Source organism: Emericellopsis atlantica, assembly GCF_019669845.1.
Source record: "Emericellopsis atlantica unplaced genomic scaffold F5Z01scaffold_9, whole genome shotgun sequence".
Lineage (NCBI taxonomy): Eukaryota > Fungi > Ascomycota > Sordariomycetes > Hypocreales > Bionectriaceae > Emericellopsis > Emericellopsis atlantica.
The window spans coordinates 538,539-559,677 of record NW_025764711.1 but is presented as its reverse complement, the minus strand read 5'-3'; the positions used below and the strand labels follow the sequence as shown (position 1 = coordinate 559,677).

The 21,139-nt window shown below is 55.9% G+C and overlaps 7 protein-coding genes across 7 annotated transcripts; 2 read left to right on the top strand and 5 right to left on the bottom strand.

The window, feature by feature from the left end:
* Window positions 1-138: 138 nt before the first annotated feature.
* Window positions 139-2,162, top strand: F5Z01DRAFT_554328 (kinase-like domain-containing protein). Its single transcript, XM_046260651.1, has 2 exons — window positions 139-398; window positions 666-2,162. Exons 1-2 carry the CDS (start codon window positions 278-280, stop codon window positions 1,997-1,999), a joined length of 1,455 nt encoding a protein of 484 aa, XP_046119635.1. The 5' UTR covers window positions 139-277; the 3' UTR covers window positions 2,000-2,162.
* An 847-nt stretch (window positions 2,163-3,009) lies between these two features.
* On the bottom strand, window positions 3,010-3,638 carry F5Z01DRAFT_619976 (ADP-ribosylation factor 6; the record flags this gene model as incomplete). The annotated part of the gene is made up of 2 exons (XM_046261118.1): window positions 3,010-3,173; window positions 3,242-3,638. The coding sequence occupies 2 exons, from the start codon at window positions 3,636-3,638 to the stop codon at window positions 3,010-3,012; spliced, it is 561 nt and encodes a 186-aa protein (XP_046119634.1).
* A 910-nt stretch (window positions 3,639-4,548) lies between these two features.
* On the bottom strand, window positions 4,549-6,165 carry F5Z01DRAFT_554284 (SGF29 tudor-like domain-containing protein). Its single transcript, XM_046260650.1, has 2 exons — window positions 6,102-6,165; window positions 4,549-5,854 (listed from the first exon to the last, which is right to left on the bottom strand). The coding sequence occupies exon 2, from the start codon at window positions 5,674-5,676 to the stop codon at window positions 4,630-4,632; it is 1,047 nt and encodes a 348-aa protein (XP_046119633.1). The 5' UTR covers window positions 5,677-5,854; window positions 6,102-6,165; the 3' UTR covers window positions 4,549-4,629.
* A 2,237-nt stretch (window positions 6,166-8,402) lies between these two features.
* On the top strand, window positions 8,403-10,139 carry F5Z01DRAFT_554235 (uncharacterized protein). The gene is made up of 5 exons (XM_046260649.1): window positions 8,403-8,884; window positions 8,942-9,041; window positions 9,093-9,231; window positions 9,285-9,493; window positions 9,562-10,139. The coding sequence occupies exons 1-5, from the start codon at window positions 8,619-8,621 to the stop codon at window positions 9,991-9,993; spliced, it is 1,146 nt and encodes a 381-aa protein (XP_046119632.1). The 5' UTR covers window positions 8,403-8,618; the 3' UTR covers window positions 9,994-10,139.
* A 157-nt stretch (window positions 10,140-10,296) lies between these two features.
* Window positions 10,297-13,346, bottom strand: F5Z01DRAFT_705223 (uncharacterized protein; the record flags this gene model as incomplete). The annotated part of the gene is made up of 2 exons (XM_046266435.1): window positions 12,054-13,346; window positions 10,297-11,994 (listed from the first exon to the last, which is right to left on the bottom strand). Coding segments are annotated over exons 1-2 (2,874 nt in total), but the record flags the coding sequence as incomplete, so codon positions are not given.
* Window positions 13,347-13,348: 2 nt separating this feature from the next.
* On the bottom strand, window positions 13,349-14,849 carry F5Z01DRAFT_651943 (mannose-6-phosphate isomerase). The gene has a single exon (XM_046263251.1). The coding sequence runs from the start codon at window positions 14,832-14,834 to the stop codon at window positions 13,581-13,583; it is 1,254 nt and encodes a 417-aa protein (XP_046119630.1). The 5' UTR covers window positions 14,835-14,849; the 3' UTR covers window positions 13,349-13,580.
* Window positions 14,850-16,325: 1,476 nt separating this feature from the next.
* Window positions 16,326-17,875, bottom strand: F5Z01DRAFT_554023 (uncharacterized protein). Its single transcript, XM_046260648.1, has 3 exons — window positions 17,414-17,875; window positions 17,250-17,357; window positions 16,326-17,200 (listed from the first exon to the last, which is right to left on the bottom strand). Exons 1-3 carry the CDS (start codon window positions 17,606-17,608, stop codon window positions 16,349-16,351), a joined length of 1,155 nt encoding a protein of 384 aa, XP_046119629.1. The 5' UTR covers window positions 17,609-17,875; the 3' UTR covers window positions 16,326-16,348.
* Window positions 17,876-21,139: the final 3,264 nt, after the last annotated feature.

Genomic DNA, 21,139 nt, shown 5'->3' with positions numbered 1-21,139 from the left:
GGCTACCTAATCAACGACTGCAGCAGCAGAGTGCAGACGCGACAGCTTGACGCGGTCAAAGCGCGCAACTCAGGCGGATCCTCGGACAGCGACCCGACGAGAACAAGCGGAAGAATCTCGCAGCTTGGGGGCATGAACAGAGGGGCATCCTCCTTGGTGGGATCACTTGTCGATGTGGCCCGCGGGCGTGCATTGATTGCCGCGGGAGCTCATTGTGTCCTGGGAGATCCACCGATCCCCGTGCGTCCATGAGTCGTCCAACGCCCTCATCATCCGGATGAGCGTGACCAATCCACCATCGGGCGCGTCGGCTCCAGGGTCCGCGAACGGTGGCGGTCAATCAACATTGGGCCGGAGTCAGCCATTGAGGCGAAATGCTCCAGCGGCGGCATTGGACGGTAAGTCTCTGCGTTGTTATATCCGTCCGTTTGTCTCATTTCCTTCGCCCGAACTCATCCCCAATTCTCCGACGCTCGGAAGAGGGTCAACCATATTCCTGATGTCTAGGGTCACCATTTGACCTCATCACTATCGTGACTCGCTTCACTCTCGTCATCTGCTGCCCAATGCCGCATGAGAGATCATGAGCCTTCGCTTCCGCCCTAGTGGCCCATTCTATCCTTTTTCATCATCGTCAACCCCCAGTGCTCACCATCGCATCCCAGATCCTCTCGACAGGGCCTCGCAACGATATGAACCCAAGACTCGGGTGACCGAGCGCTACCGCATCGTTGGCTTCATCAGCAGCGGCACGTATGGACGCGTCTACAAGGCCACAGCCCGGAGTCAACCTGCGCAGGAGCAGGGTAGCAAAGATGCCGAGGTCCACCGGCCGCCTGGCCTGCAGGTCGCTATCAAGAAGTTCAAGCCGGACAAGGAGGGCGAGCAGATTAGCTATACGGGCATCTCACAATCCGCTATCCGTGAGATGAGCATATGCGCAGAACTTCGGCATGAGAACGTCATCAGGCTGGTGGAAACGCTGCTGGAGGACAAGTGTATCTTCATGGTCTTTGAGTACGCCGAGCATGATCTGCTGCAAATTATTCATCATCACACGACGCAGCCACCAGGGCCTCGACGACCGATACCCGCGACTGTCGTCAAGAGTCTTCTCTTCCAGCTGCTCAACGGGTGTCATTACCTGCACACATCTTGGGTATTGCACCGCGACTTGAAGCCGGCCAACATCATGGTCACATCAGAGGGTCGTGTCAAGATTGGCGATGTAGGACTGGCACGCCGTTTTGACAAGCCGCTTGCATCTCTTTTCGGCGGCGACAAGGTCGTTGTGACAATTTGGTACCGTGCACCGGAGCTTATTCTGGGATCGTACCATTACACGCCTGCGATAGATCTGTGGGCCATTGGGTGTATCTTTGCTGAGCTGCTGTCACTGCGCCCCATTTTTAAAGGCGAGGAGGCGAAGATGGACAGCAAGAAGACGGTTCCGTTCCAGCGAAACCAGATGCAGAAGATTGTCGAGGTCATGGGCATGCCTACAAAGGAGAGGTGGCCCCTCATCACTTCGATGCCTGACTACGCACACCTGAGCTCTGTGAGGCCGCCAGTGGATCACCATCACCATCACAACCACCACTCCTCTGCCAGAGCGTATCCCAACACATCGCAACTAGAGAAATGGTACTACAACACCATCAATCACGGCTCAGCGTCCACATCTTCGTCGATGCCGAGCAACGCTGGCAGCCCTCCATCGCCCCTGTCGTCACTGGGCGCGGAAGGCTACAAGCTACTGGCCGGCCTCCTTGAATACGACCCAGTGAAGCGCCTCACCGCCGAGCAGGCATTGCAACATCCCTTCTTCTCCACAGGCGACAAGGTACTTGCAACTGCTTTTGAGGGTCTCAAGGTCGAGTATCCCCACCGGCGCGTGAGCCAAGACGACAACGACATCAGGACCAGCAGTCTTCCCGGAACAAAGCGAAGCGCGCTGGGTGACGATCTGTTGCGGCCGCCCAAGCGGATAAAGGGGTAGAGGCATCTTTATCCGAAACAGGGCACCGCGTTCTCGAGAGCTGTCAAGCCTGTTGGCGCATAACACCGAACTCGCTCCCGCTTATTCCAGGTTCGGACTACAGTTCCAAGCCGACACGGATGCCGAGACCGACATAACCAAGGACGTATGTATCCTTGTGGGCCCCGGGGCGATGAAATACCCGAAATCGATGACACAGATCAACAGCGAGCGCCAACTTCAACGCAAATACATGCCGTCTGTAAGAAACTCCGTCGGCATGGGTTGATTTACTTCACAGCGGCGCGTCTGGATATATCACCCCCAAACGATTTGCCAGGCCCACCATGCGAAGGGCTACAGCTCCTTCATGTAACATCATACACTGTGTCAAACACACGCGGAGGTTAGACCCCTCTGGCATTAAGCAAACGGCAGGAGCCCATCATTCTGTGGAGCGACTACAAGCGACTTTGAGACTGTCGCAGCGACCGAGAATTTCTTGTACATATTGCATAGAAGGGTTACACTATCTTCATCAGCGAGCAGATTGCCATTGTCCCTGCTGCCACGTCTGGACGTGCCGCCGCATGAGTGAGTGCGTGAGTAGTAGCCACAGCACAGGCAAGCAGACCTACGGTCTGGAGTGGTGTTGACGCTAAGAGTCCAATTATTATTATGATGATATAAAGAGCAACGCAAAGCAACGTAAAACGAGATATATATGTCAAAATGCACCGTCCGTCGCCAGAATGCACACAATCCCGTACCTGTCCGTGGAAGCCTGCGCTGCCTCAAGGTAGGGCCGTGTCGCAGCCTCCAGCACCCTCCACGTCGTCCTTGCACTTTGACCACGCTATACCTTGGAAATGGACTCGCTCGCTCGCTGCCAGTCTACGTGCACAGGGTTCCACTCCAGGAGTCTCCGTACCGCAACGCGTGGCAAGCGTTGTTACGCGTCGGGGCGGGGAGGCGATTCCGCGATCGGGGGTATCTTGTTCGTTCAGTCGTTCGGTCTACCGCTACTTGCTCTACTTCTTAACCGGGGCGGGCGGCGCCTTGACGTTGGCGGAGAGCCACTGCAGGCCGTCGAGGAGACCCTCGCCGGTGGTGGCGCAGCTGGGCACGACGAACCAGATCTTGTCCTTGAGTTTGGAAAGCTGCAGCGCGTCGGTGACTTCTTGGGGTTTCATGGCTACGAGTGTCAGCATGGTGTGCATGTGCGTCAGGGGAGTAACACAAGGGGCAAAGTAAAGCACGCACCGTCAGGCAGATCCTGCTTGTTTGCAAAGACGAGCAGCAGGCTATCCTTCATCTCCCTGTCGTTGATGATGCGGTGCAGCTCCTGCCTCGCCTCGTCCATGCGCGCGCGGTCGCACGAGTCGATGACAAAGATCAAGCCCTGTGTGCCGCTAAAGTAGTGCCTCCAGAGGGGACGGATCTTGTCCTGGCCGCCGACATCCCAGACGTTGAACTTGACGTTCTTGTAGGTGACGGTCTCGACGTTGAAGCCGACGGTGGGGATCGTGGTCACGTCCTGGCCGAGCTTGAGCTTGTAGAGGATTGTCGTCTTGCCGGCGGCGTCGAGGCCGAGCATGAGGAGGCGCATTTCCTTGGACCCGAAGATCTTGCCCATCATCTTGGAGAGTTGGCCGCCCATGGTGACGGGTGGGTTGGCACGCCGGCTCGGGCGTTCGTCGGTCTGCGACTTGGGTAGGAGACGGAGGTGGAGGAGAGGAGGATGGGTGTATCGCGAGAACAGGCCTTAGGGGGTGCGTAGGCGAGTAAGGAGCGTCAATGTCTGGCTAGTAGGATAAGACGTCAGTTCAGCCGTTTCAAGAGCCACATCCCAATAGTCTTATCTGGGGTTCAGGGACAGACGTGTGGGGGAGGGAGTCTTGGTGCTGGTGGCCCAACGTCACGAGGCGGCGCTGACGCGATGGGCGCGTCAACTGGGGCAAGATGCGCACGCATACCTTTTCAGGACTCTGGAATCAGTCAATCTGTCGTTCGAGGCAAGCCCAAGAGAGCGGCGAAGGGTCAGTCGGCTGGTGAACGGATGGATAAACACAACAACGCAACAAAGTGACGGGGGCAAATCAGGGATGGGCAAGCATGATTAAAGATGGATGTTGGGCCAGGCCTAATTTCCAGGGGTGTCACACTCGCGCTAGGTCGCGGCACCTTGGTCTAGGGTAGTCTGTTCGGAGCTGAAGTCCATGTCGTTGTTCCTGCAGGTTCACTGCCGGGGCATGGACGCACGAGCCACGAGTCAGCCACAGGCAGATAAGGAGAAAAGGATCCTCTACCTTATGTACATGCATTGATTACTGGTCACATGAACTAACAAGCCGCGAACTGGCGATCATCGTCACATTTCAGATTCTGATCATATTCAGAGTCGTGGAGAACGAGGGTCCTGGTATGGAGATGACTGATCACGTTGGGCGCGCATGGTGGATGAGCTTTGATCAAAGTGTAAGGTATTAGAATCCGCAAACGCTTGCTGGTGACCGCAGCAATTAGTAGCCTAGCTGATTAACTGTACAAGAAACGCTGTAAACTTTTCCATTACCCTTTCCTGACACATTTGGAGCAATGCCCAAGGCCATAATAGACAGGCCAATCGATTGCCCACGGTGACTTCAATGTCACGCTCTGTATTCCAAAACGAACCGGCGTTCTACTTGCTGGAGTGTCGACGAGTCGTTCTCTCCCTCGAATTGCAACTTGACGTTTCCTTCTCCATCCATACTATGGACCTCGGCTTTATAGAACGTGGTGGTGTGAGGATATAGGGCCAGGACGGTCGTCTTCGGCTCCCAGTCAGCAAGCGACTTGGCCTGGTCTTCGGGGGTGATGGGGATCATGCTACTGGCACTCGTCTTGTACTCCTTGGCCTTGCTCTGGTCTTCCGGCTCAATGTCCAGCACCTTGTAACGGCGGCTCTTGCCCTCGCCGACGACTTGGGCAACCTCGCCCAATATCCAGTCTGGGGTACCCTCCCCCGCGATGAACTTGGGCTTGAACGCCACGGAATCCCCTTTTGCGAAGACGACCTTGGAGCGAGCGATGCCAGCACTGCTCGACATTGGCGTCGACACACCACCAGCGCCGGCGGGCTCAACGCTACCCGACTTGGGCCCTATGCTGTCGCGTTCCTTGTCGCGCTCACGCTCCCGGTCCCGGTCGCGATCTCGGTCGCGCGTGCTCGCGCGCTCGCCTGCTTTGCCTCGAGAGGGCCCTGGCGCAACGGGGCTGGGTACCGGCGACTCGCCCGGCCCGTCGAAATCGTATAGCGAGGCAGCCGCTGTTGAGTCCCGTGTGGAGGCTCGCTTGCTTGGGCCCGCCTCGTCCTTCTTATTGGCATCCACGAGGCCCTTGAGAATGTTGAGTGACTCTATGAGGCCATTGACCTGTGCCAGGTTCTGGTCGCTTTGCTTGACGCCGGAGCGGCACAGCTGATCCATCTCCTTGAGCATGTGCCCGGGGACCTTGTCCGCTTCCATGGCGCCAGCTTGCTTGTCCATGTCCACCAGTCTGCTCAGGCCATCCGACTCGGCGTTGACATTTTTGACGAAACCGCCGAGCTGCTTCTTGATGCCGTCCCAGATGTGCGCCTCCTCGCCGCGGTCGCCATTGCCGTTGCCGCCGCCATTGCGGCCCAGCCCCCGGGTTTTCCGTTCCCTAGAACCCATTCCGAGGTCTGCGCGGTCTTCTCGTAGGTTGGACACCTCTCGGTCGGATAGGTTTCGGCGGCGTCGCTTGTTCGGGGTGAGGCCTCTTCGATAGTCCTTTTCGACAATCGGTGTGCCCGCGTGGCTACTCAGTGCGCTGGCACTGTCTGTTGCATCGCCGGTGCGTTCGTCTTCGGTCCTGTCAGCCATGGGTGGTCGCACGTAGGATTTGCTACAACCCGCGCGCAGCGCATGCGTGCGCGCGCGAGCTGGGGCTTGGTGATGAGGCCAAAGCAAAATGGCACGAGTTCCAAGCAGCAGCTAGCGAGAGAGAATACAACAACAAAGACAGATAGTACACAGACGGACGAATCCCGGTCGAGACCGAGAAAAAGACAAACAGCAACGAGTCGCACTGGAGAAACTTGTCATTCGTCGAAACTTACCGGGCTGTGGTGGAGATGCCGTTCGCGATGCAGGCAGGGTCCGCGGAGGGCAGATTGCAGCACGTCGTCGGTCGGCGGCGCAACTACCTGGTAATTAGCAGGCAAGCAAGCAAGCCAGCCAGCGGTGGGGAAGGAGTGACGGAGTGACGGGCGTGCGGGCAGAAGGGAAGACCGGGCGTGAAAAAAGGCTCGTGCAGGTGCCTCAACCCATAGTACAGGTTTTGCAGCTCATACAAGTGTAACTTGAGTAATAGTAGTAGTGGGTAGTGTATGTAGGGACGAGATCTGGTTACAGTTCTGGCGATAATGATGATGATGGGCGCGCGTCAACAAACCCCGAGCGGAGCGCGTGACCCGATCCAAGGGAAGGAGGGACCGGAACTGTGGGGGAGCGACAGCCAGCCTACCCGGTGCCTTCACCTTGGAGGGCTCATGTCTGTGATCATCAAGTCGCTGACGCTAAATTACCCTCCGTATACGTACAGCCGTCAACTGCGGACTGATTACCTTAAAGGCTAGGATGGCTGGTTTAATGAGGCTATAAAGCGTGTCGGTGTTAACGTTGGGAAAGTCCCGCATGTGGTGATACGTACTGGAATTATCAAAGAAATGTCCCCCCTGGGGCATCGACACTGGCTTGCCGCTTAGCCCATTTCAAAGACGGCAACAGTCATCCGACTCTAGGAGTGTTGAGCCGCAAAGCCTCAACCTTGTATCCGTAATTACCCCATCATTTCACCGTCTGAGATTCTCAGCAGGAGATTAGGACCGCCATTCTTGTCGACAACCACCACTTGCACCCGCCATCCCGGCGAAGCAAACTACCACGGCCGCGTGCCGTCCGTCTGCCTAGCAAGGACTAGCCCACCACAGTGGCTGATGCAGATCTCCCTCTCTAGCAGGCGAGTTACATAATTGCAAACAGTACTTGAGCTTCAAGGTCTTGGCGGCGCTCAGCTGAGCTTAAAGAAGAATGACCCGAGCGGCGGGCATTTCTCTCGGCCCCATCAGTGATCAGCATCACTAGACAAGCGGCGTGGATCCTGAAGACACTAAAAGACACTGGTTATTTCCGTTGTGGTGCACCACTCCATATCTTGTCCTTGCAAAGACCAACTTGACGGCTAGATTCGTCAAGCTGCTCGTCTCGGCGACACGGAAAGATGTGAGCAACAATTGGCACATGTTACTCTACTTGCCGTTGCGCTAACGATTCGTGTCAAGCATGATGACCTGCCGGGGACTAAACTGTCATCGAATCAACTCTTGATAGGTTGTGTGGAGCATGGCATGCATCGATCCATCGTCCCCGAATGATCTTCGACGATCAATCTCTGAAGACAGCCGTCTGTGCCCTGGGAGCAGGGTCTCCGAGCCGCCTAGGTGTCGATGGAGTGGTCAGTGTACAAGTACGAGGACGAGGACGTACGTGGTCGCGCAGCTCAGTGATGGTGCACATCCAACTACCGCCACCGCATGCCACTGTTAGCGACGGCGTCAACAGGCCGGGCCGTCTCATGTCGAAGGGGCCTGATAAAGTAATACCCGATGCGTGGTGGGATGTTGTTGCCCTGAAGTGTCAGCCAGGAGAGGCTAGCCTTAGAGCGCCTCAGCCCGTTAGACGCAGAGAGTCGGGATTAATTTTAAGGTACGGTATGTAAGTAGATGCTGGACACCCTCACGAGGGCTCGCCCCGGATCCCATTTATCCATCCAAACGGCACCGAGACACCTTATCTTCAACTCGGCAGGACGCTAGCGAGGAGATTTCCTGGTTGCCTCTAGCTACATGGACAGCGCTGGATGAGAGGTCGCTAGCGGTCTTGGACATGTCACCATCGCCGCCTGGCTTCGTGCGCGTACGTATGTACACTGTGGTCCAGGGTCCAGCACCGGCTTTGACATGCCGTCAAGTTCACAGGTCGCATACCGCAAAAATTGCTGGACTCCCATGAGGCAACAATGGTCAGCATATGGTTGAAGCGGCATCTCCAGTGAGATCTTGTATGTACAGGGACCAGGGCGATGCCGCAGTAGACAATCAGACTGTCGAGAGGACTCAAAGCTTTTGCTGACAGACTGCATGGCTTACCAGGGACCAGGTCCCGGCAACCGTGCCGCTCGTGCGGCCGAAAGGAAAACCCCTGAGCCGCATGTAATTAGGACGGTACATGTACGCAGTACCACATGGACCCGTCCCGTGCCGATCTCTGCAGCCTCGACTCGCCTTGTATGGCTTGTGCAACTGCCAGTCCTATAACGATCCACACGTCGTCTCGTGGCAAACAACTTCCCCTACGTCGGCGACAGTCCGGTAGGGCGACTGACTCGTGGGATGTAACAGACAGTCCAGTGTTGGCTTCAGGAGGCTCTTCCCCCACGCGGAGCCTCGCAGGACTTGCATGTTGGACAATGCATAAAGAACAAGGGATGCACCCGAGATCCTGGACCTGTTTCCACAATGCTTCCTGTCGTCTTGGCTGCTCGAGATACGTAGTACATACGCGCACTTGTCAACATGGCTTCCTCCGAGGTTGAGGGCTTCACACTGCTTGGTCTGTCCATCGCCATTGTCCTCATTCGAACTCTCATACGGCTGAGACAGGTCGGCATCCGGAACCTCGCCGCCGATGACTACTTTATGCTGGGGGCGCTGGTCCCTTACATTGCCGAGACGGCACTGGCGCACGATGTTGTTGCCAGGTACAATGGTCTGACCAACAGTGGCCTGACCGATGCCGAGAGGGCAGCCTTGTCCCCGGACAGCGAAGAATATGCTTGGAGGTATGATCTCCTATTCTGTGGTTGCAGACTCGAGCAGCCGTGCTGACAGACGTGCAGAGTTGGCGGTTCCAAGGTCCAAGTGGCAGGCTGGTGTGTCTACGTGTCAGTCATCTGGTTCGTCAAGGCCTCTCTCTGTACCTTCTATTCCAGGTTGACGGTAAGAAAAGCCAAGAATACAGGGGGAAGCCACTACTAACACACTTTTAAGGAATCCGTCAACGGATACCGCAACCGGATCATCTCTGGATATGTCCTCATCGGCGCCTCGTATCTCGCTTTGATCTTGTCCCTCCTACTCAGCTGCCAACCCTTCCACCACTTCTGGCAGATCCACCCGAATCCCGGCAGTACGTGGAATTATTACGCCCTTTTGGTGGGCACGAGGACTAACACCGTCCAGATCTATGCCAACCTGCCATCTCGAAAGTATACGTCCTCCTGACCGTCATCCTAAACGTCTTGACGGATGTCTATCTCATCCTCATCCCCATCCCCATGCTGTGGAGCGCTCGGCTACCCACAATCAAGAAGCTGAGCCTGTGCGTCGTCTTCTCGGGCGCAATCTTCGTCATGACGGCCGGCCTTCTCCGTGGCGTCCTCATTCTAAAGGTATGTACCTGCTATGATCAAACGTCACGACAACACCCGTCATGTCTGACAAACTTGTGTGTGCGCAGGACCCCATCAACGGCCCAAAGCAAGGCTCCTCGTGGGCCGTCCGAGAATCCTTTGTGGCGGTCGCAACCTCCAATCTCCCCATGATCTGGGGCTGGCTCCAGACCAGGCTCAAGCCCTTCCTCGGCTCCCTCCTCTCCTCGCAGTCGGGCAAGCGCCGCGAAGGACCCAGTGCGGGCAGCATCATGCTCGCCAACACCAACGACAACACCGGCCGCGGCAGGTGTACGACGCTGGTGAGCGTCAACCGGGACGCCGATGGGAGCACGCACGCACTGCGCACGGACGGCCAGGGGATGGACTACGACGGCGAGCATGCTTCTGGCGGGGGCATCAAGAAGGAGGTTGCCATCTCCGTCTCGTCGACGCTGGCGCAGAGCACCCATTCAGACAGCGGGAAAGGTGCATCGCGGAAATACAATCACAACTTTTGAAATGCGACAATGAAGGCAGCGAAACCGGGAGGAGGCACATGGATGCTAGGGGCTTACAAAATACCTTGACGGCGCGTTCACGCTCTTCTTTGCTTTGCAGGGGGGCCATATGGACAGGCCTGCTGTTGAGCTCACAAACTAATTCTTGATACCCATTCATAGTCTATAACTTACGACTCAGGTCTTCCTTTACGCTTCGCTCACATACGGCACTCTGCCGACTTGTCAAAAAAGCGTGGTAGATGATCATTTGCTGCTCATTTTGGCAATTGTTTCCCCTTGCACCCTCAATCAAGCGTCCTTCAAGAACACACTCTGCCCCGGGCCCAGATAGCTTTGCCTCAGCCCCCCAAAGTCCACCATGATCTTCTCCAGCAGCAACTCCGCTTGATATGGCTTATAAAGCACCACATGCTGCCCATCCTTCCCAGTGGGCAGGCTGAAGCTGACCTCGCGTGTCCAGACGAGGTCCTGTACGGCAACAGGCCAGCCATCGGGCAGCTCGCCCCTCTCGGGGCATGTCAGCAGCTGCACGCCCTCCTGGACCTCATCGTCGAGGCCAATGTCGAAGCGCAAGGGGTCGTCAGGTCGCACCTCGAGACACATTGTGAAGAGAAGCGTAATGGTCACCGTGTCAGGTGACGAGAAGGCGTAGATGGGGAATCGCATATACTCCACCTTGCCGGATGTTCCAGGTGAGATGGTCACTGCTCCAGAGCCAGTGCGGCCGAGCAGAGGGTAGATCTCGTAGCCCTTGAGTGGTTCGTGGGAAGCCGGCTCAATCACAACCGCCCCGTCCGCCTCTATATAGCCAGTGGTTCCCGAGGGGACCCGACGGTTGTCAATGGGCAGATGGACGTTCTCGTAGTATCCGGATGGGGACTGCACATGGATCACAACGGTCCCCGTAAAATCCTCTGTTACTTTCTCCCACTTGACGGCGACTGTGATGCGGGCGTCTCGCTCGTCATCAGGGGTCGACGTCCCGCGTGTGACGCTGAGGGTGATCCACGGCTGGTCAGCAGTTACCTCCCACTCAACGCTGACTGCGCCTCTCGAGAAGATCTCAAAGAATCTCTCAGCTGGACCATATGGACTCATCAAAGGCAATGTCAAGCCCGGGATCAGATCACCCTTGGAGGGATGCGTGTAGTCCGACTCCTCGTTCGTCAAGCCAGATCGGACACCACCGTGGCCCTCTACGAAGACGCCAATCTGCCCAAAGACGCGATTTGTGTTCTGCCTCTTCTGGATATAGCTCAGCCCCGTGATCATGTCTCGTGAGGGGGCGTGCCACGTCTCTGTGCTGTAGCCGTAGTGAGGCTGGGACATGATGTGATTCCACTTGTCCCCTGTCCAGGGGTTGTTGTGGAACTGCTCCTGGAGGTCAAAGTCCTCGTCGAAAAGGTCGAGGGCCCTCTTTGCCAGGACATTAGTCGTGTTGCGTCGCTGGAGCCCGTAGAGTTGGTTCTGTGCTTGTGCCGTTCTCAGCGCGGTGAAGATGCGCGAGGCCTTGATCGGATGTAGCACGAGTTGGAAGAAGGCTGCCTTTTGGTAATCTGGAACCTGCTCAAAGAGTGATTGGGCTTCTTTCTCCAGACCAAGCCACTTTTCTAAAATGACCTCAGCTTCTCGGTAGTTGACGATGGAGAACACATCAGGCTCAATGTGCTCATGGCGTCGTAGGGCGATGAGTCTGTCGTGGCGGTACAGCAGTTTGGCGATGGCATCTGCATGGTCTTTTCCAAACTCTCGCACGGTATATGTTGAGAAGAAGGACTCGACGCTTTTCCGTTGTACGCAGTTGATGTCCCAAGCCAGAGCCAACGCAAAGGAACTGGGCATCTCCATGGGTTTGATGTCGCCCACATTGAACACCCACACCTGCTGGATACCGTTGCGATACGCGGCAGTGAGCTGTTGCTGCACCTTGCCGAGAGGACTGGAGTTGATCCATTTGTAGCTTCGAGGGCGGCCAACGTACTCGAGGTGGTAGTACAACTGGAGATCAGGTTAACAACAAGATTTCGCATATTCTCCCCATCAAAGGGATCACTGACCCCAATGCCCCCTTTACGCTTGCTTTCCTCGGCTGTGGGAAATCTCCTGACATTTCCAAAGTTGTCATCCGTAAACATCAGCGTGATGTCTTCCGGCACCTGGAGACCCCTCTCGTATTGCAGCTGTGTCTCCTTGTAGAGCGCAAAGACCTGCGGGACGCCATCTTCCCTGCCATATACAGACTTGAATATGTCTCTCTGCGTGTCCAGTACCTCCTGCAGCGTCCGTTGCGGGTCTTTGGCAATGATGCGCTTGTCGCCATTGCCTCGCATGCCCATCGTCACAATGGACTCGTAGGGCCGTGCCCGCTGCGCACCAACCTCAAAGTACTCTCGCACAGCGTCTTCGTTCTCTTCCCAGGACCAAACGCCCTTGTTGGCAGTGCGCCATTCCGTCATCCCCCGCTGCATCGGCTCGTGGTGCGACGTCGACATGACAATGCCATATGTGTCAGCGAGCTCTTGGTTCCGCGGATCGTCCTCGAAAAAGGAACTCCCCGGCCAAGGGAACCCAGACCACATGGCTGGCCACAAAAAATTGGCTTTCATGCGAAGAAGCAGCTCAAACACCCGGACATAGAACTCTGAAGTGTACTTTGGGCCAATCTTCTCGTGAACCCAGTCCGTCAGACAGGGTGTTTCGTCGTTGATGAAGATGCCCCGATACTTTACGCTTGGCTCGCCTTGGATAAAGGGGCCCGGTAGGGCGTAAATGTGTTTCGCCGTCTTGATCGGTACGTCGGTCCACCAATACCACGGTGACACGCCCATCTGCTCAGTCAGGGTGTACACGCCGAAGATGGCGCCTCTCTTGTCACTTCCGGCTACCACGTAGACCTTTTTGACCATAGGCCACGGGCTGTCTTGCACGTGGCAGCGAAACGTCTCCCATTTGCCCTCCAGCTTGGTGATCTCGCGGGCGTGCTCACCCAGATCGTCAAAGTAGCGACATTTCTGCACGCTCCCGACAACAATGACAGCGTCTCCCTGTGGAATCTTGTTCTGGTCTTGGATGACGCTTGATGCGCGACCGGTGACCTTTTCAAGGTCAGAGGCGAGATTGCTCGCCGCCAAGCGGACCCCTTCAAATTCGTCCGGGTGAAGGAGGATGGGAAGACCGCTGAGGTCAACAGCCCCATCCTCTTGGTCTAAGCTGAGGATTGGGTCTTCAAACATCTTGTACTTGATCTTCTTTGGTGCAGTCGGGAGGTCTTTGTAAGAAGAACTGGGAAGCAGCAATGTAATGAAGACGACGCCAACTACGCGAGTCGCGGACGCCTCATAATAAATGAGGTCTCCCGTTGGAATATATCAATGTCGAGAAATATGGGGGCGCGCGGAGAAGGACGCGGAGAAACGACGCTACTCTACGAAGAAGGCAATTGTCGGCGTGTTGCTCCTCATCTCGCTCCACGGGGCAACGAAACCCGAAGGAATGATCTTTCAACGTCTATTAGTTGCACGGTATCTCCACTATGGGGAGGCGACTCCTCCGCTGGGAAACCTGATCCTGGTATCCCGCTCTTCTTACAGCTTCTGCTTGTCTTCTCCGATCTCGCAGAATGCCTTGAACGTCACAAACTCCTCCTCCTTGCCGCCCTGTGCCTCTAGCACCACCTCAGCTGTGGCGCCCACAAAGTACACGAAGCCTTCCTCCATGGGCTCGCTCTTTGGCCCAACCGATATCTTTCCCTTGCCATTCGTGCAGATGATGATACTGGGCCCAGACAAGGGCTCAAAGATCGCCCTGCTGCCCTCACCTCCGTACAGAGAGGTCCTGACGACAGCAAACTCCTCAATGGGCGGGTCGTACAGTTGAATCTGGGAGCTGGCGCTGTAGGCAGCGCGATTGAGGGTAGCGTAAGGGTAGTCTGTAGCGTTCATCTTTTGCTCCTCGATCGGCGCAAAGTTGTACGTCAGCATGTCGATGAGGGTGTCTGTGTCCTTGAACTTGGGCGTCAGGCCGGCGCGCACGACATTGTCCGACGCCGCCATGCATTCGATGATGTCGCCGGACAGGTAGGCATGGATATCATCTGCCACGAGGAACATGGCCTCGCCCGGCTGCAGCGTGACGTAGTTGAGGAAGAAGAGCACAAAGATGCCAATGTCGTTCTCAAAGGACTTGTGTAGACGCATGACCAGCTCGGAAAGCACCTCGCCGGAGGCGGAAGGGAGCCCACCCTTTGCAAAGTCTTTGCCCTCTGTCGTGGCGAGCTCCGTGAGGTTGGGCATTTCCTTTGCCACGTCGTCCGCGGACGAGGTCATGAGGCCCGCAAACGCCTTTTGCAAAACCTTCTTCTGCGTGTCTTTGCTCGCACCCTCGTCCCTGGCGACCTTGATGAATTCGTCTGCCGTGTCATCGCCGACCATGCGCTTCAAGGGCGCGATGCTTTCCAGGAAGTGCGCAATCTCGGGGAGGGGCCTGAATCCACAGAGTCCCTCAAAAGGTGTGATGGCAATTGTCATTTCCGGCTTGTGGTTGTCGTCCGGGTAGTTCTTGGCATCTCGCGCGTGCAGCTGCTCGGCAAGCTTCTTGTTTGGGTGCGCCTGGATGGACAAGGCCTTGTTGATCGAGAGGACCTTGAAGAGAAACGGCAGACGGTCGCCATATTTCTCAGTGATCTGTGTGGACAGGAGAGCTTTGTTCTGCTCAAAAAGCTCGTTCAGGGTGCGGCCAGTGTCGACGTGCTTGGATGGGTTCTTGGGGTGAGTGCCCATCCAGAGCTGGAGAGTTAGCGGGGACGTGGATGGGATGTCAGAGCTGGCGCACCTCAGCATACGGCTTCTCAGACTCGATCTTGAGGTCATCGGAAGGTGTCGCAGCGGCAAAGCGCGCAGCTGCTGAGTCGTTGCCGACCTTGCCCCATTCATAGGAGTTGAGACCACATTGAAGGCGCAGAAGGGGCACGGGAAGAACCATATTGTCAGCCGACGGAGAGCGAAGCCGTCGACTATTGAGAGGGACGCGTGGTGATTTGATGCTGCGGCGGGAGTTAGGTCACTGAGATGAGGTAATGAGTGAGTGAGTGTTGTTGAGAGAGTGAAGATTATGCCGGCCAGGAAAAACGATGGCTGTCAACTGGACTTTGTGCCGCCTCCCATAACGTCAGACAGAGCCTAGGTACCTGGTACCATGGCAGTGTTCTAGATCTAGTACCTACCTAATTATGACGGTACTACGGTTTCCGTCTCAACGAGCGTAGTACGTAAATTAGAATGTCCGTTCGCTAAGCAGTCATTGAAAACCCCGCCAGGCCACCTTCAGTACTCCGTAGGCCATCGTTAATCACCCCGCGGTGGGGCATCTCCTGTGCGATGAACTGGGATTGGACTGGAGCGTCTGTTAACAAACTGCTGGCGACAATAGGCGTAAAGATGTTAGTCGTCACGAAGCTGAGACGTCTCGAGGAAAGAATAAATCTCTAGCGCCCTCACCTCCTCGCCTGTGTTCAAGTTCACACCAAATTGCATCACGCGAAGGTACATGTACTCTTCTCAGACGGTGCCGGATACGGCGTCAGTTGATGCGGACACTTTCTTTACCACCACTATGATGAAGAAGGTCCCTCAAGGCGTGATGGCTCCCACGATCCAATCCTTGAGGGAACAGCTCCAATCCTCAATACCATTATTTTTTCCTGCCACGCCGTGGCAACCACCAAAGCAGCGTAATCAATGGGACCACTCATCAGCAGTCGCTCAGCCACCCAAATTTCCATCAGAATACCACCGTGTGCGGCGCCTACCTGGCTGCCCGACTTCTTCCGTCAAGTGTGGCCATGAGACGCTCTCGTAAGTGAAACGTCCCACGACCCAACCAGCCACTCCAAGCTTTACAGACAGTTCTATGTCCCCAGCCAGTTCCATACATAATTACCTCCCGACTTGCCAAAAATAAACAAAAGCACGAGAATCCTCCCGCTATCGGTCAAGAGATCCGAGGACTCGTTGAGTGGTCTACTCTAATGCAGATGCAAGGAACGAGACCCGCCATGTTGAAAACCATTAGTCCAGAAATCCCCCCAGCTGCACGCGCGATGCAAGTAAAGCAGATAACGACAAAATACGAAACAAAGACGAAGACTCGGGGAAAAGAGAAGTGGAGTTCTCGGGTCTTGTACGACACGCCGCGCCAGCCCTCGCCGGGCCATGCAGCCACAATGGCAAGTGGCCAAGGAACATCATGTATATTCCAAGCGACGACGACAGACCTCCAGGTTTGCTTCCACCCCTTGCAGGATTGGTAGTGCGTGTCAAATGCTGTGCTGGCACGTTGACCGATGCGCAGCCCATTACACACGCTGAGTTGCCTTGCTCATCTCATGCAGACCGCGAATAGCATCGTATGTCGAGTAGCTCTCGGCATTGTTGCTGTTTTCAGGGGTCGTCGAGCGCTTGTGCCACGCATACGGGTCAATCCCATTCATGTCAGTCGCGCATGTCTGCTCCGGTGTGGAACATGAGGATGGGGATGAGCTGTCGAAGCCGGCTGAACCGTAGCCCGAGGTAGATCCCATGCCAGGAATACCCGGTGGCGAAGGCTTGCTGTAAGCAGTTCCGTTGTCGTGGCTGCTGTAGTTGGGTGGAGAGACATCGGGGGGGGATCTGTCGCCCCTCGCGCCATCGGGAAGCCCTTGGGCAACGCTATGAAACCACGGGCTTTCGGACACAGCAGCATGCTGAGCGGGGGGTTCCGTAACCGTCATGGCAGAACCAGGGACGTGGTAGCCGAATCCCCCCTGATTCAAGCTTGACATTGCCTTCATGTTTGGCAAAGGGGCCTGTTCGTACACTGCCAAGTATCGTGGCTCTGGAGGCGCCTGGCAACACGCAGCAGTACTGTACAGGCTTTGGGCCGGGTAGCTGTGCGGCTGCTGCTCAGGGACTGGTTCGAAGTATTGGGGACCCCAGTTGAGGTAGCCTCGGGGACCATAGGCCTGCGCGCCGCTGCCTCTGTACTGCATTGCGTCGACCTGTCCTGAACCCCAGGAGGCTGCGCCGTCATGATATGCGGTTGCTGATAGAAGATGCGGCTGTGTACTAGGCAGGCTCGGGAAGTTTCCACTGCTTTGCGCTCGAGACCTGTGCTGGCTGTAGCCGAACACAGGATCGTTGTCCTTCATCAGAGTTTCTAATGCGTGCGGCTGTGGCCTGTCAGTGTCATCGTACGGCTTGGTATGACCACGGACTTACTCTCAGGAACTGGCAGACCGTGACACCCGCGTTGCGGCAGTTGACGCATGCCTCCCCCTGGCCATTGTCACCGCTACAGCGTATCTTCCGTTTCCTACAGCGACCACACTGCTGGCGAGTCAGCCCATGAACGGATACCAAAGCGAGACAAAGAATGAACCTACGGCCACGGGAATCCTCTTCCGGGAGCCATTGTCCTCAGAGCCCGTCGACATGCTTCCGTTTCTTGAGGTGGGATAAGGCGATGAGCGCCCACTGCCTCCACTTCTACGATGGTCTGCGTATGTTGAGGGAAGGGTACTTCGCAACGGGTCGAACCGACGGCTGTCTGGGAAGGGATGGTAGGCATGCACAACCATTGTCTGGCAAATTGAATCGTCCTCTTGTCTTCGAACCACCACACTTTGGCGAGTTGCAAGTGGAAGTTGACTCGAAGGAAGGGGGAGACAAAGGTAGTCGAGGAATGGAAGAGCTTCTAGAGGTGAAGATTGAGAATGAAAGAGACACAAGGCTCGGTGAGGCTGTACTTGTTATACCTGCCTCTCTCTATACCACACACACCCAAAGGAATCTTTTCAAGACGTATATCTTCCCACTGCCAATGCCAATGCAGGCTTGCCTGTTGTTTGTTCCGTATCCCGTGAAGTCATCATCCAGTAATTTGTAACAACACGCCGAAAAGGGGGATCCACATGGGCCATTGCCCACTGTGTTGAAGCATAGATAGGGACCATTGTGTTGCTCAACCTATCTAGTATCCACTTGATGCTCTTCAATTTGCGTCGATAGTAACACAACCGAATGCAGAAACACAGGCTGGAGTCAACCCCCAGTCGCCAACGTAATGCAGGCCATCGGTCGTAGCAGCAGCAGCAGCACTAGCAGCAGAGTAACTTAGAAATGCCAGTGTCTACTCCCAGGGGACCACAGCCTTGCCAGATGTCGACACAGGGATGGGGGTCTCGACGTGGACAGATTCTGACGAGTCGGCGTCGTGCATGTATGGTGACCCTTGACAGCATGTAGCATGCGATGATCGGATGCGGTAACAGTGAGCCTACACTCGACCCCTAGGCTGATGAAAGGGTTGCGTCTTATCATCTTGATCGTTTCTCACTTCAGCCCGCAGAGCTAGGGAGCGGATGCGCTTGCTGTCGTCTGTCACCGAGTCCACGAGCATAGGAAGGTTTGGACAGGTCGGTTCGCGCCGAGTCCGACGAATCTTGACTCCCACACACATTGTAGAACACGTCGAGGTGGGACACTGCTGCTACACACCATGCATGTCATCATCGACGACAATCAGTGCACTTTCCCAGCGAAGACCACGATGAGAAACACGATTCATCTCTGGCGACGTGGACGTGACGCAAGTGTCTAACCAAAGGTATTGTGTTACCGTCCTTCTCACAGCGATCATATGCCCATGTCAAGGAAGGCCTGGAAATCCTGCCTCGTTTTGCAGTTTCGCCAGAGTGTTGTTCACCGACCAGCAACACGGAGACTCGAGAGCGCAGGGATGATGATTGACCGCCATTCCGAAAGGTGTATGCCAAGTACTCGGCTGGCTGATCCAGATCGACCAGATGTCATTTATCGAAGGGTCTGCCTGCGGGTTGTTGCGCTGCTAGTGGCGGGAGGGGCCTTGCCCCGTGTGTCGTGTTTGCCTGGTGGCTGACCACAAACAATGACAGGTCCGTTCTGGCCTTGTCAAACGAGTACAGACTGGTCAATAGGAAGACGCGCCCCTTCTCCCCGGGCAGATGGGCTGCTTCCACAGCACAGCGGGGGGGGGGTCCAAGTTTGTACCGAGCCACGCTTGCTGTTGTAGTGTCTCTGCATGCACACGTGCATGAGGCTGCATGTGTTGAGAGCAAGGTCGATGCTCCTCGGCACTCCGAAACACCTATTAGCGAAGAATTGGCATTTTTGTTGTCTCGCACCGCGCGAGGCTTGTGATCCTGGCTCAAGCCTTGCCCTACAGGTGCCTCTGCACACCCTGAATGAGCTGGGGTGCGAGGTGTTGTGCGTGCCATCGATGCCACCCTGCCTTGATGCAAAGCAAAGCTTTGTTAGTCAGTCTCCAGGCCACTTCGATACAGACCTTCCCCGTGTTCAAAATTGGTTGGGCAGAGCTTCCTCATCACAGTCTCGCAGGCACTGCCTTGCACCATGGTGGTCGCACAGCACCAAGATGCATCTGCTTCCCCGAGCCGCCGGTATGATGATTGGCTGAAGATTGTACTATGGGCAAGCCAGTGGCCCTCGAGATGCAAATCAACGTCAATCAATTACGGCCATTTGCGGGTCGGCAGTTCCATCTGTGGCCTTGACCTTTCGCACCACGAAGAATTCCCAGTCCTCCTAAACGTGGCCCAGCGCAACTGTCCGCCCGCTGTCAGTGTAGCGAAGAGGTGGAACCATGTACAACAGACGTTTAGTCAGTGCGGTGGAGCTGTGCCTATCAAATTATTCAGACTCTTGGGACAACATCTTCAAGGTGCAATACTCTTCTTGTGATGTGCCGTTGCACCGCGCCACGCCTCGTGGCCCACCCGTCGCCATGTGCCTGGCCGCCGGGGAAGCATGTTGCTGATAAGAGCGGAGATCCCAAGGGGAGCACTGCGAGCTCCAGATCCACGCTCAGGATACTCTTCAAGGATCTGCGCGCTTGGTTTCATGGCGCTGCCCTGTTGAGTGAACAATCCTTTCGACTCGTAAGAGGTAGGGACCTCGCGTTTTGCTTATAGTCCACAGTTCTCGTGTGAAGCGCGGCTCGGGTCGAAAATATGCCAATCGTTTCCGAGCACTTCAAGGCCGAACCGGGTGGCTCATCGATAAGGATCAACAAGAGGCCAAGCGATTGCCCCAGGTCCCATAGTGTACCAGACAGACGTCAAACCTGTCAAGGAGCTTTCTGCAGTAATACGTATCCGTTTCAACCCCAGCTAGAAGAGGGCAGATCTTGAAACCACCAGGCTGCTTTGTACGACAGCCAGAGTATTGAAAGTCAACACATGTGGGGCCACATGCCAGTACGCACCCGCTTCAACAGCCACCGTGAGCTTGACAAGGAGACTGTGCATGAAGTAGCGTCCACGATGTATCGAGACTGCCGATGAACCGATTCCACTATTGGACCTGGTCGAGCACGTACCTCTGTGGGCTTGATAATCCCCTGCACTGTAAAGGGGCACCGTGTAGGGCATGTTGTCGGACAAACGCAAGGTATCTGCTGAGCTTCGGCTGCGAGGTATCATCAAGCGCGCGGTGAAGGGGACCATCCCGAGGCTCCCATGTATTTGTAGAGGTAGTCTGTCTCGTACGGGTACATGTAGACTTTGCGTCTGGTGCCTCGGTGTTGCGTCCCACCCCCCAATGACGACCGTCAAGCCTGCAGCAGCAGCACTCGACGTTCAGCAGACCACCACATATTATCGCTCGAGCGAAGATGAGACCCGTCACAGTAGTATGCCGCGAAGTTGCGCCCGCCGGCGAGTCATGCTCTCCTGGATGATTGCTCGGGGATACATGCATCTGCAGCCACAGGCACAGTGCACTTAGCATGTCGCAAATGCCGTCCGTGCTGAGCTTTCGCAAGTATCTTAGCACGACTCAGCTGAGGCGCACATGCCAGTCTGCTTGTACTCCAGCTGCGGTGCTAGCAATCCGTGCCCCAGGCCTGCTTATACGGGACAGGCTGTCGCAGTGGCCTATCAGCGTTCTGGTTTGAGGCGAACAGCGCGCGAGAAAAGAGGGGAGAGACTAGACACTTGTGCAAGACTCATCAACGGCTTCAGGCCATGATGGATCAAGGCCTGTGAGGATTGTAGATTGTGACGGCACTCTCGAAGCCAATCCGCAAACCAGGCGATTGCGTCAGGGTAGGC

Excerpts from the sequence above, each read along its gene's own strand:
- F5Z01DRAFT_554328 (XM_046260651.1), top strand. The coding sequence starts at position 278 with ATGAGCGTGACCAATCCACCATCGGGCGCGTCGGCTCCAGGGTCCGCG. Across the intron at positions 399-665 it reads TCCAGCGGCGGCATTGGACG|ATCCTCTCGACAGGGCCTCG; the intron begins GTAAGTCTCTGC and ends ATCGCATCCCAG.
- F5Z01DRAFT_554284 (XM_046260650.1), bottom strand. The coding sequence starts at position 5,676 with ATGGGTTCTAGGGAACGGAAAACCCGGGGGCTGGGCCGCAATGGCGGC.
- F5Z01DRAFT_554235 (XM_046260649.1), top strand. The coding sequence starts at position 8,619 with ATGGCTTCCTCCGAGGTTGAGGGCTTCACACTGCTTGGTCTGTCCATC. Across the intron at positions 9,042-9,092 it reads CCTTCTATTCCAGGTTGACG|GAATCCGTCAACGGATACCG; the intron begins GTAAGAAAAGCC and ends CACACTTTTAAG. Across the intron at positions 9,232-9,284 it reads GATCCACCCGAATCCCGGCA|ATCTATGCCAACCTGCCATC; the intron begins GTACGTGGAATT and ends AACACCGTCCAG.
- F5Z01DRAFT_651943 (XM_046263251.1), bottom strand. The coding sequence starts at position 14,834 with ATGCTGAGGTGCGCCAGCTCTGACATCCCATCCACGTCCCCGCTAACT.
- F5Z01DRAFT_554023 (XM_046260648.1), bottom strand. The coding sequence starts at position 17,608 with ATGGTTGTGCATGCCTACCATCCCTTCCCAGACAGCCGTCGGTTCGAC. Across the intron at positions 17,358-17,413 it reads GGAAGAGGATTCCCGTGGCC|TGTGGTCGCTGTAGGAAACG; the intron begins GTAGGTTCATTC and ends ACTCGCCAGCAG. Across the intron at positions 17,201-17,249 it reads CGGTCTGCCAGTTCCTGAGA|CCGCACGCATTAGAAACTCT; the intron begins GTAAGTCCGTGG and ends GACAGGCCACAG.